Genomic DNA, 16,956 nt, shown 5'->3' with positions numbered 1-16,956 from the left:
AAAAGTTTCCAACAAGAGAAAGAGGAATGGTTTCGTGAACAATGCTTGTATTTTAGACCTTAGAGGTGTCCTTTTCTTACTGAAATCTTGCTGTTTTGCTCATTAGGAAAGCTGAGAGAAGCAAATTTTAAAGTCGCCTGAAGACCAACTTTACTCTTAAAAATGTGTAAAACAAAGCAAGATTGTTTGAGTTTTTAGCTGACTATTTAAAATTTATGTTCACCTATCTATGTGGGAGTTACTCAACATTCACCTGTAGATTGCATTTTTAGGCAGTTGACAGCTGGATACAGAAATAAATCTGTAATTACCATCCTCTGAAAAAATGCATTTAAAATAAGACAATGAGAACCTGAAGTAAAAAGATTTCCCCTAACCAAACTTACTCAAGCCCAGTAACAAATAACCAAATGACTTATTCTGAAGAGATTTTGAAGAGATGATGACTTCTCTCCATATAAAATGGTGGTTACAGAATTTTGTATATTTAACTTTGGCAAAAATAAACACAAAACAAACTTCAACCATTTTAATACTTTTAAGTGGATAATTCTGTGGCATCAGTTACATTCACATGTTGTGCAGCCATCAGCACCATTCATGTTCAGAGGCATTTGTTGTGAACAACTGATTTTTTTCCCTCCCCAATTACTTTGGTGCTTTGTGAACATGGCAGCACAACAACAGATCCTCAACTGTTTTCTGGAGGAAAGTTGAAGTCATCACATCAGAGGAACTATGAGATTAAACTCTGATGTGAGGCCCAACTCTGTGCCCAAGTCCATTCTCCTACAATAAAAAGAACAAAATCCTGGCATGGGTTGCAGCTGCATGGAAGTCCTCTCTTTCTACAGCCATGACAGTCATTCCAGGAAGACTTCTGCACTCCCTCCCACTGGATCTCCTAACCCCACTGATGATGAATACCACACTGACCATCTCCACAGATGCAACAGGAAGAAACAATCATTGGGACAGCTCTGTCTTTGCCAAAAGCTAACACAGACATTGCCATAAGTAAACATATGTTCTAGGGATATTACAAGGAAGCTTCGTCAGCATGGAACTCATCCCATGCTTCAATGTTCATACCTGGGCAGGAACACGCTTTCCACCACATAAAAGTCTTGCATGAGAACGTCTCGTTCCGGCTTAGAAGTGAGGTTGCCCACCGTGTACCCTATTCCCAGCTGAATAGCACCTTTGATAGCAGATGATGCAGTCTGCAAACAAAACAGGAATCTCAATGTTAGCCTCAACAGTCAAGGCCTATTTGAATGCTAAAAGCAGCAAAGTGGGATGATGGAGTGAACTTTTTAACCTAGCGGTTAAGAAGCCAAAGTCCCACATCACAGTGCTTGGGTCAGATTCCTAGCTCAGGCTCTTGACCCAAGCTTTCTGCTAATACAGACCGTGGGAGTCAGTGGCAATGGCTTAAGCAATGTCATCCCTAATCCGTGAGTGAGATGAAGATGAAGTAACTTGGCCCTGGCTTTGCCCTAGTCCAGCCCTGGCTGTTGTGGGAATTTGGGGAGTGAACTAGAAGGTAGGAATTCCACTGCTCTTGTACTGTTTTTCTTTTCTCTAGTTCTGAAAACAACAACAGAGAATACTAAGAGAGTTGAGTAGATTTTCTTCCTTGTTTATAATCGATGAGAAAGCTGAGGTTTAAGACGACATGCTGTTTCTTTTGATAGAAAATCTATTCTAAATATTAAGGATTCTTTTCTTTATAGAGACAAAGAAAAATTGTGATAGTTTTTACTACAAAAGTTTCCAAAGTAAAATTATTCTAAAATACCCAAATATGTAGAGGATACCCATGTATCCTCTACAATTTGAAGTCTAATCTAGAATTAAATCTATGGTGATTCTCCTCCTACCTACGTTCTCCTTTGGAACCATGGTCGTTAGATTTGTAATGCTTGGTTTCTAAGCACTGAACACGTAGAAAAGCAAGAGAGCCAGGTCAGACCTTTGACTCTCTCACACCTGCTCTCACCCCATGGCCACTGGCTTTTGTTTCCTAGCTGTCTGCATCCATTCCTCATTCCTTGACATCCTTCTGAATTACGGGGCTATGCTTCTCCTGGCTCAAAGCTGAGGATCTCTGCAACTATGTAAAGTAACAATACCCGGCACGGAACAGGGATTGGGAGAAGTTTTCTGCTTTCTGGCTGGGTAAGAGTTATAGATATTCCCAAGAATATCAGAATATCTTACTCTGGGAGCTGAAGTGGACGAAAACGACTGTTAGTCATCTCCACGAAATACCACTGAGGGCTGCTGGACGGTGCCACAGGTGGACCTGAAGCCAGGCACCACAGCTGCTGATACTTAGGATCTGCATAGTGAAGGGCTTGTTGTCCTAGGATGAATATCACCATGCCATCTGCCCTACAAAATGAGCAGGACTGGAAATACTTGTCCATTGGCTATGGCCAATGATTTCACTTGTTTGGAATGCAAGCACTTTGCAATGGGGAAAAAAACCCAAACAATATGGAAATTTTCTTTCAAAGGTTCAAAAAAGAACAAGGAAACACAAATCATTCTTACTACACCCAGCTCCTTAGTAGAACACAGCACATGAGGAATGCACTAACAGCCTCCTAACCAATTCTTCTCTTCCTGGACCCTTCTCATTCCTCAGCCACTGCTGCCACCATAATGTTCTCTGCCAAGGCTTGACCATGTTAAGGGTTAATTCTTCACCTGGCATGGGGTGCCATGTCAGCAGCTGTTTTCGCAAAAGAATGGGTAAAGCTAAAGCAGTTCTTAATATTTTTAGTCATTCTTTTAAATTCTTTGTATGTTTGTCCAAACAATGTCATCACACCCAAACAAAACAACATATCTAAATAGTCACAGAATCTTTGATCACAACTCTCAGTCACAGACAGAAGAGCAAAGGAAAGCTTGTTTTCCCCTTCAGGCTGAGAGAGACAGAGAGAGAAGAGAAAAACAATGAATGGACACGTAGGTCAGCATGGGAACTGAATGGTGTTTTTCTTGGGCTATAATTTCCTCTCTTGCTCAAATGGGCAAGAAAAATTCTTCAAGTCACACACCATACCAGATATATTTCTTCTAAAAGTCAAGTTCCTTCTACGTTAACCAGTTCTCTACATGGCGTACTAAAGCCACGTTAACACACAGGTCACAAACCGCCAGAGGCCAAAGTTTTTTTCCACAATGCCATGACTGACATTATGGCTTAAACAGGTCTCCACTGTTGGGGCCTGTTCTGGGTAATACAGGGTGTTCAATAGCATCCCTGATCTTTATCCAGGAGAACAACAATGTCATATAAGACAAAAGCATATCCAGCATCACTAAATATTCCCTTCAGCAGAGTGGGGGGAGCAAGGTGAGCTGGGAACTACAACTTCATCTAAACCTACAGTTGAAAGCTCCATGTTGATGGCTGATCCATTCTCTCTTTTTATATCATGCATGTAAATGGAATAACTTACATCACAGGTTTGTCAAGAACATTTTTAAACTGCAGTTGGTTTGGCTCAGACTTTTTTTTTTAACCTAGCCAAGTGCTGAAGTGATACCATTTTTTAAATATTTGTTTCCTTGAAAGACAGGGATGGAGAGAGAGAGAGAAAAAGAGAGAGAGAGAGAGATGATAGACTGTCAACCTCAAATGTTCCCAAAGGTTAGGACAGGGGGCAGGCTGAAACTGGGATCCAAACACTTATACCATGTCTGTTTGTGGATAACAGGAACCCAACTCTTGGGTTGTCACCACTGCCTCCCAGGGTCTTGCATTAGGAAAAGTTCAAACCAGAAAAAAGAGCTGAATTGGAACAAGGCATACCGATATGGGATGCAGATGTGGTAACTGGCAGTTTAACCACTAGGCCAAATGCCCACCTTTGCAATGATGTTATTAAAAATAAACAACAACAATAAAAACAATAAAAACAACAAGAACACCAATGGAAAAGTAGTAGGAAAGCAGTTTGCTTCTGATCGTTTTGGCCCTGATCCTGGTTTTTAAAAATTCTGAGGTAGGGCCCGGCACGGTAGCCTAGTGGTTAAAGTCCTCGCCTTGCATGCATGGGGATCCCATATTGGTGCTTGTTCTAATCCTGGTGACCATACGTCCCAACCACCTCCCTGCCTGTGGTCTGGGAAAACAGCTGAGGATGGCGCAAAGCCTTGGGACCTGCACCCACATGGGAGATCAGGAACAGGCTCCATGCCCCTGGCTTCAGATCAGCCCGACTCCAGCCGCTGCGGCCACTTGGGGAGTGAATTAATGGATGGAAGATCTTCTTCTTCTCTGTCTCTCCCTCTTTGTATATCTGACTTTCCAAGAAAAACAAAAATAAATCTTAAAAAAATGCGGGGGTAGCATAATGCTTGCATTCTGATCACAGTTGGCCATCCTCCTGATATTCACCGAGGCTCCCATGTCCCACAACTGATTAAAGAGTACTTCCTAAAGGTAAATTGCACAGACAGAATTATGGTTATTTGTGCATAGGAAATACCTAAATGGAACTCACTTATTGACTTACCCGTGGCAGATGGTGTAATCTGGAAACGCCAGGGACACCACCACAGGTGCTGGAGAAGAGTGCAGTGTGCTGAGAAAGGACCCCGAAGCTCTCACTTGAGCTCCAATTTGCCCTCCTATACTTAATACCTTCTTGACCCAGTATCTGGAGCTGTGTTTTCTCAAAAGTTAACGAACAGTTTTATCAGAGATGCTTCTAGTTCTAACAGCCTAAGTTTCTAAGAATATAATGCAGAAAACGTCATTGCCACCCACTGCAAATCCTTTTCCCTTCTAAATTATTCATTTCTGCTATTTCCATCTCAAATGATGGTGACTATTCTCAATTCAACAGAAACTGCAAAAATACACGAGCTGTCCAATTACTTTCTTTTTTTTTTAAAGATTTATTTTTATTATTATTATTTTTTTTATTGGAAAGGCGGATATACAGAGAGGAGAGACAGAGAGGAAGATCTTCCATCTGATGATTCACTCCCCAAGTGAGCGCAACGGCCGATGCTATGCAGATCCGAAGCCAGGAGCCTCTTCCGGGTCTCCCACGCGGGTGCAGGTTCCCAAAGCTTTGGGCCGTCCTCGACTGCTTTCCCGGGCCACAGGCAGGGAGCTGGAAGGGAAGCGGGGCTGCTGGGATAGAACCGGCGCCCATATGGGATCCTGGGCGTGCAAGGCGAGGACCTTTAACCACTGCGCCACCGCGCCGGGCCCTCCAATTACTTTCAAGAAAAAGGATGGGTCTTGTCATCAGCAGTGATAAACCTTATTTCTAAATTTTGCTCAAGACTGAATCTTTGTGGATAGCTCATGTTCCATATTCAAAGAACTATTATTTAAAAAACCTTTTAAGTTTACCCAGATTGTGTGTTGAAATAAGGAAAACACCAGTCTCGTGACAGAACGCAATTGCTGGACATTTGTAACTCTTGGTTTCAAGCTAGGGATCACTTGACTCTACACCTCACATAGGTATTTTCCATGTATCATTTCCTAATTATGGACATGCTTCATAAACATGTAAATACCACAGAAATAATACGACAAATGGTATCACGGGGGAAGTCTAATAATCCAGGAAATGAAAGAGAACCTAACTATCTTTAGAAGTGAGATAGAAACTTGACTTTGAAAATTTGTTCAAACAATTACTTGATATTTACACTAGTAATAGGAGCCAAAATTTTTTTTTGCAGTCATAAGGAGTTGCATGAGAAGTCACATGCTATGGGCCTGGTGCTGTAGCCTAGAGGCTAAAGTCCTCACCTTGTATGCATGGGGATCCCATATGGGCTGCGATTCTAATCCCAGCTGCTCTACTTCCCATCCAGCTCCCTGCCTGAGGCCTGGGAAAGCAGTCAAGGACAGCCCAAAGCCTTGGGTCCCTGCACTCACATGGGAGACCAGAAAGAAGCTCCTGACTTCCGTGTGAGGATCAGTTCAGCTCCAGCCATTGTAGCCACTTGGGGAGTTAATCACCGGTCGGAAGATCTTCCTCTCTATTTCTCCTCCTCTCTGTATATCTTACTTTGCAATAAAAATAAATAAATCTTAAAAAAAAAATCAGAAAGACACACGTAGCACTACAAAGCCTAACTTTATGGCTTGCATAGAGATACACACCACCTTCTTTTCCTTCTCCTCATGATATGCTCAGTGTCTCCAAGGCAACAGCTTCCATGGGAGCACGGGGAAGCCTTATGCTTCTCTGCTATAATAAAAGCTACCAGCACAAAAGCCATAGAGAGGGAATTGAATTTGCCAGAAAATACAGGCATAGCATTTGGAACAATTTGTCCCTGCCTGCCATAGGAGAGAATAACTTTCAAAATAGTTAACCCTCCAACTCACTACCCTTCTTTTTTTTTATTTTTTTTTATTTTTTTTTTAAAAGATTTATTTTTATTATTTTTTCATTGGAAAGGCGGATATACAGAGAGGAGAGACAGAGAGGAAGATCTTCCGTCCCATGATTCACTCCCCAAGTGAGCGCAACGGGCCGATACTATGCCGATCCGAAGCCAGGAGCCTCTTCCGGGTCTCCCACGCGGGTGCAGGTTCCCAAAGCGTTGGGCCATCCTCGACTGCTTTCCCAGGCCACAGGCAGGGAGCTGGAAGGGAAGCGGGGCTGCCGGGATTAGAACCGGCGCCCATATGGGATCCCGGGCGTGCAAGGCGAGGACCTTTAACCACTTGCGCCACCGCGCCGGGCCCCAACTCACTACCCTTCTTACTAGCTCTTTTTTTTTTGTTTTGAGCAGATCAGTAGTGACTACCCTTTGTGTGACATTTCACAAAAAACATGTTCTCCTCATTTGACAACTCACAATATGTCGTGGTTGTCAAGCAGATTTCATTCCCTGCTTTAAGTTCTAAGCTTTACATTCAAGCATAATTTTCAAAATTGTCACTTGATACTTGCTTTCTTATTTTCAGAGCTCCACAAAGTGCCCAAGGGATCTATTTGCTTGGTATTTTGAAATGAATATCTACTTTCTAGGAAAAAGGTGTTCTTGAGACTACAGTTCAGATTCTATACTCAGGGAAAGAAAGTACTTTGTGTGTGGAAATTGGATGTCTGAGCCACTGAATCAGAGAAATCCTGTTTTATAATTATTCATTTCCATCCATATGTCAAAATATCACGGGCAGCTCCTTCTCTGGGTGCCACAGTGGCCAGACAACACTGTGGTGGGAAGGTCTGGCAGACCACACAGACAACTGAGTCAACACGACCACACTACTCTTCCTGCACTGTATCTATATATATTCCTTAGCATTTGCAAGGAACTAATTCCTGAACCTCCCCCAGACATCAAAATCTACAAACGAGGGTGGGCATTTGGCATAGTAGGCGAGGCGCCATTTGAAATACCTGTGCACTGGAGTGCCTGGTTCAAACCCATTTTGATTCAGCTTCCTGCTAACGTGCATTCAGGAAGGCAGAAGGTGAGGATCCAAGTATTTGAATTTCTGCCTCACAAGTGTGTTTCAAGTGTTCCTTGTGCTCTCCTGCCTCTGGCTGTTGTGAACATCTGGGGCATGAACAAAAGGATTAGAGATCATCTGTCTGTCTCTCTTATACTCTACATTCAAATAAATAAATCAAAATTATTTTAAAATCTGGATATTCAAGAGCCTTATACGAAATGGTATGTTTGTATATAACCTACACATATTCTCCTGTGTACTTTCAATCACCTCTAGACTACATAAAATACCTAATGTAATGCGCTACAAATAGCTAGACTATTATCATTTAGGGAATCATTACTGGGAAAAAAGTTCATGCATGTTCAGCATGTTCAGCACACATTCAAAAAAATTTTGTTTAAATCCATGCTTGGCTGAACCCAAGGATGCCAACGATATAATGAGATGACTGTAACGCAACAATAAACTAACAATTCTGAAGTGCTTACACTGTAGCTGCCATATAAGTACATTAAATAATAAATGACAGCTTCGATTATTAGTCTTTCTTAGAGATTATGTCTCACTTGTTATAATTATGCCTTGATTTACTATACTACTGCATCTGATCAGAATAAACTCAATATGTTTGGAATTTGATAAATAAGTTTGTTCCAGTGGTTCTTAATTCCATAAACAAGCCAAACTCCTGGATGAGCACATGGCATACACCCTACGAGTACATGCTAAGAAGACAGAAAAACTGCAATCTAACTTGCACTACAAGTCTTCTTTCTAAAATAAGAACAGAGAATTCAAGCTCTTAAATTTTTATATTCTTATAATGAGAGTTTAATAGTCACCTAAGAGAAAGTTAAATCTCTAAGAAACCTGAGGCAGAGGTATAACAAAGACAAGTCACAGGCCTGGGACGAGGAGGCTTGCTGGCTAGGCAGTAGCCTGCAGTCATGCTTTGGGAAGTGGCATGCACAAACCAGCCTTTCCACAGCAAGGCTGTGCCCTGAGAGCAGGAGAACTGCTCAGTCTCCTGTTTGCCGTTCACACCAACTCCACTAAAACCTCAGGGGTGAGGCCACCAAAGGAAGCTGGGCAGCAGCTTTGGGTTCAGAATATTGGCTCCTATTGTGTTTCGGGTCCACCAAGGCAATGTTTACTGAAATTAGAGACTAGAAGATGGAGTGTCCACAGCAGATCAGAAAGTAGCAGGATAACAAAGCCTGTGTGGCTGACCACACAGCTGCCTCTCCAAAGTGAGCGTGAATGAGGTCACTTAACAATTAACCATTCAGAAAAGGAGACTGTTAGGAGGGCTGGCTTCTTCAGTGTTTCCCATGTCAAGCTGCCCATTGTTTCTGCTTAATGGTATGTGATGTCCAGCTTCAGTTGATGTCTCGCTTCAAAGCCAAAGGCCAATCTGAAGTCATGTGCTTCAGTGTTCAGCAAGGCGGAAGAAGGAAGCACAGGTGGAATCACACAGAGGCTGAGGTGGGTGGTGCAACAATACAATGGCCATGTCTATCACTTTATTGGTGGTTTTCAATGCAATTATTTGAAATACTCCTTCTCTAAACCATGAAGCTCACCTCTTCACTGTTCAAGTTTTAAACCCAACAGCAGCCCCCTGTTAGGAACACAGCTTTTTCTTATTTCAGCAGTCAGTGCTGCAGCAATGCCCTGCCCCAGCACTCACAGGTACTGCCTAAGGCCCAGGTCTGGCCGTAGCTTAGCACCAAGATGCTGCGCAGCTATTGTCCCCAAGTCCAGTGCTGCCTTGTTCTGTGCTCAGAGACAAACCAGAGATGCACACGCAGAATGACCACACTCTGGCTAATAAGGATGGTGACTTCACTTACTAGTATTCTACTTTGCTCAGATGTGTTCACACCTGTGAAACTGCTGTATCCTCATGGCACTATGAGTAAGTCAGGGTAAGTATTAATTACATTGTATTCAACAGAAAAATCAGTCACTGTTACCAGAAATGCTCAATGGGTTCTTTCCTCAGCCTAGTATAGAAATAAAAAGCCAGGACTAGGTTACAGAGAGTTTTATTTGTAAAGTGACCAGAAGAACACAGAAAGAAGAAGAAAGGGGAAAGCACCTCCTAGGAGAGAGCCGGGAGGAGTGGTGCCTCTTGAAAGGAGAGAGGGAGAGACACTGAAGGCTTTTGGAAAGGTACTGGGATTTAAGCGTTCCCTGACCCCTTCTTTTCTGATCAGAAACCTGCAGGCAGAAGATGTTCCCCACTGGTGGCCTCTGAACCAGTTAGGAAATGGCTGGGCAATTCTTGTGCCACTCACTTGAAGGTGTGGCCGAGAGTTCAGTGGGCTTGGATGGCGTTAACAATCAGCTCAATTAGGAAGAATGTCCAAGGCTACAAAACTGGACTTATATCCTTACTTCTCTTAAAAATTTAGCTTGCTCTGGGCCAGGGTTTTCAGTCTTGGCATTGGGAACACTTAGGCAATTCTTTTGGAAGTCTGTCCTGGGTATTGTAAATTGCAGCATCTGTGGCCACCAGCTACAAGAAGCCAACACCAGCCCTCAAGCAAACATATCTACAAATTACCAAACGTTCCCTGGCAGGCAGGTTCTCTAATCAAGCAGATTGGGTTAGGGCTTGTGGATTACCAGGAAGTAGAAAAAACATGAAGAATGCCAGAAGTTGGTTCTTTTTTTTTTTTTTAAAGATTTATTTTTATTATTTTTTTATTGGAAAGGCGGATATACAGAGAGGAGAGACAGAGAGGAAGATCTTCCGTCCGATGATTCACTCCCCAAGTGAGCGCAACAGACCGATACTATGCCGATCCGAAGCCAGGAGCCTCTTCCGGGTCTCCCACGCGGGTGCAGGTTCCCAAAGCTTTGGGCCGTCCTCAACTGCTTTCCCAGGCCACAGGCAGGGAGCTGGAAGGGAAGCGGGGCTGCCGGGATTAGAACCGGCGCCCATATGGGATCCCGGGCGTGCAAGGCGAGGACTTAACCACTTGCGCCACCGCGCCGGGCCCCAGAAGTTGGTTCTTACTAAGGCTCAAGTGGTTACTATTTGCAACAATCTTTTCTCACTGCAGACATAGGATGCCTCTATTAAGCTATATAATGCAGTTTTACCACAGCAGAAAACTAGTTTATTTTATGGAAGTGATGACTTTATAGAATTCAAAGGAAAGGAGAAATAGTTGGAGCTCTTGGAAAACAAAACATGTCAGATGCCCTTCCCTCCAAAATTTTGCAAAGTTATTTATTCTGCTTCTGAATGGACAATTTAGTCCCAGGATTCAAAATTAACTATGCACAGGAAAGCAGTTATGGAGTCATCCCTCCCCAACTCCAAGAATCTGCAGCCCTGGTTTCCCCCAGAGGCAGCCAGCCAATGGGGCAGCTGCCCGAGTACCTTCCTGAGGATGTTTTATAAAAGGCGTTGTGTTTAAATAAGTGCTTCCTCTTAGATCAAAGACTCTCAGGGCCATTACTGCACTTGTGTTTAAAAAGTAATAAAAACATCTTTCCCTGGAATGTGGTCAGGGACAGGTATTACTTCCTCCCTACTCACCGCCTCCCTCTGGAGAGGAGAAAACTGGTTGAGATGTTGCAATGCAGCAGCCAAGATCTTAAAATTTAAAACAAAATGTAAAGAGCTGAGGCACTTGGGTCAAGGACTCCACTGTGCATTCATGCTCATCAGGCTGGTTTTGTGCTACAGCCTTCTGAGTGCTGCCAGACAGTGCACTCGCCACTGTGGACAACAAACACCAACACCACAGGGTGCTGATCTCCTCAACAGCAGCCCATGCTCCCCAATATCAGAACTGCCTCCTGGAGGCCTACCGCCATTTACTGCCAACCCTCACTCCCCAAATTGTTAGTGAGAGTTCTTGAGCACTGATGGTTTGCTTTGTTCAGGCTAGCGCCATCTATTCCTTCAACATACCACGCTCACTCTGTACTTAAGCTCACAACACACTCTACCACCAAGCCCAAGGAGCAGGGATAAATGCAAAGGGGATGTCTCTAAAGGCACAGGATTTTCTTCCACCCAGCAAGGAACTGAGTCATGAGGAATTTTTGTCTTAGTTCTGCTAGTAACAAGACTGAGAAAGTTCCAGAAAACTGTAATGAGCTTCAAGCTTTTCGGGACTTGTGAAAACAATGAAATGAAATGTCACTAGTCCTGGCATCTACTCAGTACTCACTTGGTTCACTTTTTTACTCCCCATGGGTCTGTATTTTCCCTCTACATACAAGGTAGAGTCATGAGAAGCACAGACAAGTTCTGACCTGCATTTTGTTGGTATTATCTTTCGTATCTTTCTTTCCTATTCCATAAGTGAGTTACAGATTGCTAATTATCTATTGCTTGAAGACCAGACATGTCCCACGGACATATTTTGTCCAGAGTATATTTTGATATTAAGAAAAATCAATTGAACATCTACTAACATTTAAAATTTTGGGAGATTTCACACCAAAATCCTTAACTGCTGATTACTTAAAAAATAAGATGATGAGGCCTCTCCAGGAGAGTTCAAGCATATCAAGGGCTGAGTTCTACCTGCCTCCTTCAAAGGACTCACTTAGTCTTCAGTCTACCATTGTATCCTTTGTTATTTCACTTTGTTGTTACCATTCTGCCTCTGTTGGCTTTGCTTTTTATTTTTTAAGATTTATTTTATTTTTATTGGAAAGTCAGAGATACAGAGAGGAGGCAGAGAGACAGAGAGGAAGATTTTCCATTCGCTGATTCATTCCCCAAACTGATGCAACAGCTGGAGCTGAGCCAATCTGAAGCCAGGAGCCAGGAGCTTCCTCTTGGTCTCCCACACGGGTGCAGGGTCCCAAGGCTTTGGGCTGTTCTCCATTGCTTTCTCCTGTCAACAAGCAGGGAGCTGGATAAGTGGAGCAACTGGGATGTGAATGGACATCCATATGCGATCCTGGCACATGTAAGACAAGGACCAAGCCACCAGGCTAACATGCCAGGCCCTGGCTTTTGCATTTATAACTCTTGCAGAAGATAATAAGTTAACTGAGAATTGAGATATGACACTCTGCAAAACAGCCAGGCATCCATTAGTGCCTATTTAAGTGGCTAAAATCAAACTTCTTATTTGAGCCATTAGCTGGAAAAATTAGCCTCCCACTGCTGATTCTAGAAATTCCTCTTGGGCTTGCCAAAACTGATAATGGATTTGGGAAATAGCCACGTGGAGAAACCCAAAGCAGGCAAACTAAACAACCACGTGAAAATAATAGAAACACAGTATAAAGTGTTCCATGAATACTCAGTGTTCCCTAAAATTACATGGGACTCAGACTCATGCCACTGAGTGTGGCTGGCAGCTGCAGCTCGGGGCAGACAGGAAGCTTAAGTTGGCTGGTCTACCTTAACTCAAGCTGACTGCTCCTATTTTAACCACCTTGTTATGTACTACTGAAACCTAAGGTCCTTTTCTCTTCTGGCCTCCCCTACTAGACCATGAGCTCCTTATAAATTCATCTGGTATCTTTCCTGTGCTTAGCACTGTACATTGGGGGGTCCAGTACTTACCCTGAGATCCACGCACTGGTTTCAATAATGCCATAGCGCTCTTTAAACAGGTGCACATTTGATGGTGAGGGCTTCAGGATCAGGGAAAAAAGTGACCCTAACCTATTTGTGAGGAGACACAGCTAATGGAGTGCAATGGGGCCTTGACCACAGCAATTCTGGCCATTAGCTAATATTTACAGTTTGTTTTTAGTCTGTCATTGCACATTTATTTGAAAAATACACCTGGCACGCTTTCACTAAGGCCATGGGTGAAGATGTTAAGCTTCACCAAGCAAACACACACACGTTGCTGGTGTAGACTGTGAGGAGGCAGTAAAATTGCCTTTCTTTGGGATTATCAATCTAATCGGGCGCAAGCACACTAATTATCATATTTAACTCTTATACAAAGGGTACTACAGACTATCTTACATGCTTTAATAAGATTCATTAAATCCCAATACTCTTTCCTATCTACAACAAATTTAATGATTCTTCCACAATAGAAAATTTATTAACTATAACTTAAACTATATCCTGATGAATTTTTTCAAGTTTGTAAAAGACATGCATTTCTTTTTTATTTTCACATTTTTTTCTTTATTTCTATTTTATAGTATATAACAATGTACATTATGATGTTCCTCAGTAATTTGAGGTTCATTTTGCATTTATAGTCTTGATTACACTTTATATATAAATGACTCCTTATTCTTTAGGAAAGCTGTTTGTTCATTTGATTAATTTCTTACCTATTTAAATCTTTTTTATTATTTATTTCATTATTACTATTATTTTGTTTTATGACATAGTTTAATAGGCACTGGGGTCTCCCTTCCCCCGCCCCAAGTTCCTTCCCCTCTCCACTGATCTCCCCTCCAATTTTACAATGGGTGTCTTTGGTGAATTTTCACAATTCCATTATGCTGCCACTGAGGTAAGACATGTATTTCTTTTTTCTTTTTTAAAGACTTATTTATTTGTATTGGAAAGTCAGATACACAGAGAGAAGGAAAGACAGAAAGGAAGATCTGCCCTCCAATGATTCACTCCTCAAGTGAGTGCAATGGCCAGAGCTGAGCCGATCCGAAGCCAGGAGCCCTTCCAGGTCTTCCACGTGGGTACAGGGTCCCAAGGCTTTGAGCTGTCTTTGACTGCTTTCCCAGGCCACAGTAGGGAGCTGGATGGGAAGCGGGGCTGCCAGGATTAGAACTGCCGCCCATATGGGATCCTGGCGCGTTCAAGGCAAGGACTTTAGCAGCTAGGCCACTGCGCCAGGTCCAACATGTATTTCATAAGTGTTGGTAAACCATGTGCTTAGAATTCAAGCTCAAATTATGCTACGGACTAACGCCTCTCTTACCAGTTACATTCCAGAAGCAATATTTCCCGTAGTTTGGATAATAGTGATCATATTTGCTTATCTCCTATATTTTGACAATTCTTAAAATCACAAATTCATTTAAAGCTCCCATTCATGGTTTTTCTATCCTAGTTTCAAGTTCTTTCATCTGGGAAATGGCTGATCTGGATATAGAGACAAATACATTTTCAAGAGCTAATGTGCTTCTTATTATCACCTCTCTTAACTCCCTCGTTAACACTTTCTCCAATCTGATGATTGGTCTGCTTAACGAAGAATTAAACTAAATAATTTACTAAGCTGCTAGCAAAGCAATCCTTTCCTTCTCTGATCGTTTTTCTTGCCGTGCTTATCAAAGCTGTCCTGAGAGTTAAGGTTCTGGGTGTTATGCTGCCTCTTTGCATGCTAATTGCTGTTTTTCTCAGAGAGACCACATGTCTCTCCTTACATTCTGTATTTGTTCTTAAATTAGTGAATATGGGAAAGATTCTTACACTATTGTAAATTTAAAAATTATGCGTTGGGGTATCATTATTATTTCCTTAATTTTCTCTTACGGATAGGAATTAATCTCTATTACAGAATCTCATTTTTAGTTTTTATAACTTTTCCATCCTTGCTGCATCAAATATCCTGTAAGAGATATTAATCAAAAAAGCATATCTAGAATGCTACTGAAAACCTGCTTTATTAACTTCTGGGCCAGGACATACTCAGCAAACTCCAAGATGTCTTGGTCACAATCTTTCTATTACTTGCGCACTCTGCAGATTTCCTGTAGGTCAGAATTCAGTCCAGCATCATAGGACATTTTCATGATGACCCAAGAGCACTGCCCATTACTGACCTGAAGTAGTAATCAGCTGGCAATGGAGTCATCTCCTGGTTGACTGCAAGCTGGGCTGAATTCACACAGTCTTGGATAAACAAAACAGCATTTGGTTTTACCCATGTCTAAAAAGAAGCAATAATGTACTGATGCGTTTGGCCAGCTGCAGCAGCTTTTATCGACAGCATGATGCCTCCGAGTCAACCTCACCCTAACTCACCCAATCACTGCATTGCTCTTAATGTCCATCACCCTGCAGATACTTATAGGTTTGATTGTTTCTGGATTAAAAAGGTATATCAGGGGGAAAAAAACCATCACCTCTTACATGAAATGGAATAAAAAATCCCTCATGTTAGTTCCAGAACCTGAATATACATTCAAACCAGAAGGTGTACATACTTTACAGCAGAACTTCTCCCAGTCCAGCAAAAAGTAAAAGGAAAATGAGAAAAACTTCAAATACAATAAAACTTCAGTTTTCAATCCTCCTACTCTGAAGAGGAGAAGAGACGTTTAAAAGGCAAATGTATAGTCAATTCATAATCAGAAGTAGTGGAGCCTGGTGATATGTTTTACCCAAGAAATATCTCTGGACATTCACCTGGCTGCTAGGGCTCAAGAATGTAAAGAGTCCAAGAGTGGTTAGGTGAGACTCACTACAAGGCTGGAAAAGGTGATTTTTGATAAACAGGCACAAGACACAAAATCTTAGAGGTAAGGAAAGAACATTTCCACATAAGTTGTTTTCTGAAGTACAAAGGTGTAAGATGTCTAAAAACCTACTTACTACTTCTGAATGTACTAAGTGAGAGATTCCAATGCCAGCCACCAGGCCTGTTTCCTCCAACATTCCCTATCATGGCATCTGGCAGAAAACAAAACAAAATTTCCTGCAGAGAAGCCCTGGGGGTTGAGATCAAGTGATACAGAGCCAGATACAGAGCCAGAAGATACAGAGCCAGAAGGGGTTAAAGTTACCAAGGGGATAATGGTTGCTAATCAGGTGATTTAGAGAAATTTTTCAGGATTAAGCGAGAAAGCACAAGTAAAGTGTCAGAGTGACACAGCCTAATAAGAGACTCCAGGTCCCCTGCTGGTTTTGCACTGGCCAGGAGCCAGGCACTGGGAAGTCTCCAGGAGCTGGCAGCCTCCAGGAACTGGAAAACACACAAATAAGCACAAACGAATGCTCAGGCAGAACTGTGACCTACAGAACTCTAAGAGAATCCCGTGGTGTTGCGGAAGCCACTAAGCTTGTGATAACCACAGAGCCCAAAGGAACTGAGAAAATAACTGACAAGAGCTTGGGATGGAATGGGTCCTCTAGCCATACTGACTGGCCAGGCAGTAATGCAGCTTTCCTCCTTCCAAGCAGGAGGGGGACAAGAAAGCACTCACCTTCTTGTAGGTTTTTTCTTCATTTTGCCTTGCAGGTGTTGCACCTCCATTTCCAGCAGCAGAAGACATCTACAAGAAAAGAGTATTCCCATCTGGAATTTAAACTTTACTCTGAAACCCAATATCTTAATCACACTGTTGTTATTGTTGCCATGAGTTTTAATGAAAATTTCCAGAATATTAAAATAATAATAATAATAATAATCCTGTTGAGTCCTTCTTTCAAAGAAAATTTTTACTTGTAAAACATTTTGGTAGTTTTGGCTGATGCCTCACAGGCAACCTAAGAAGCTTCCAAGTAGCAACGGAAGCAAGAGGGAAGCGACAGTCAGCAGAAAGTGAGAGAATGTGGGGATTCATCTCACAAAGCG

At 42.3% G+C, this 16,956-nt stretch overlaps 1 protein-coding gene across 5 annotated transcripts in view; it reads right to left on the bottom strand.

Moving 5' to 3' along the window:
• PIP5K1B (phosphatidylinositol-4-phosphate 5-kinase type 1 beta) overlaps nt 1-16,956 on the bottom strand; it is a 127,045-nt gene that overhangs the window by 92,016 nt on the left and 18,073 nt on the right. For all 5 annotated transcript variants that reach the window (XM_040979183.1, XM_040979184.1, XM_040979185.1 and 2 more), the window contains exons 4-5: nt 16,586-16,654; nt 1,093-1,223 (exon numbers count right to left, since the gene is read on the bottom strand). In XM_040979183.1, coding sequence (XP_040835117.1) covers nt 1,093-1,223; nt 16,586-16,654 — 200 coding nt within the window. The remainder of the gene's footprint in view (nt 1-1,092; nt 1,224-16,585; nt 16,655-16,956) is intronic.

Source organism: Ochotona curzoniae, unplaced genomic scaffold (genome assembly GCF_017591425.1).
Source record: "Ochotona curzoniae isolate NIBS_2020 unplaced genomic scaffold, NIBS_Ocur_1.0 contig_3050, whole genome shotgun sequence".
NCBI lineage: Eukaryota > Metazoa > Chordata > Mammalia > Lagomorpha > Ochotonidae > Ochotona > Ochotona curzoniae.
Note: the sequence above shows the minus strand (reverse complement) of the source record. Positions and strands in the feature narration are given on the sequence as shown.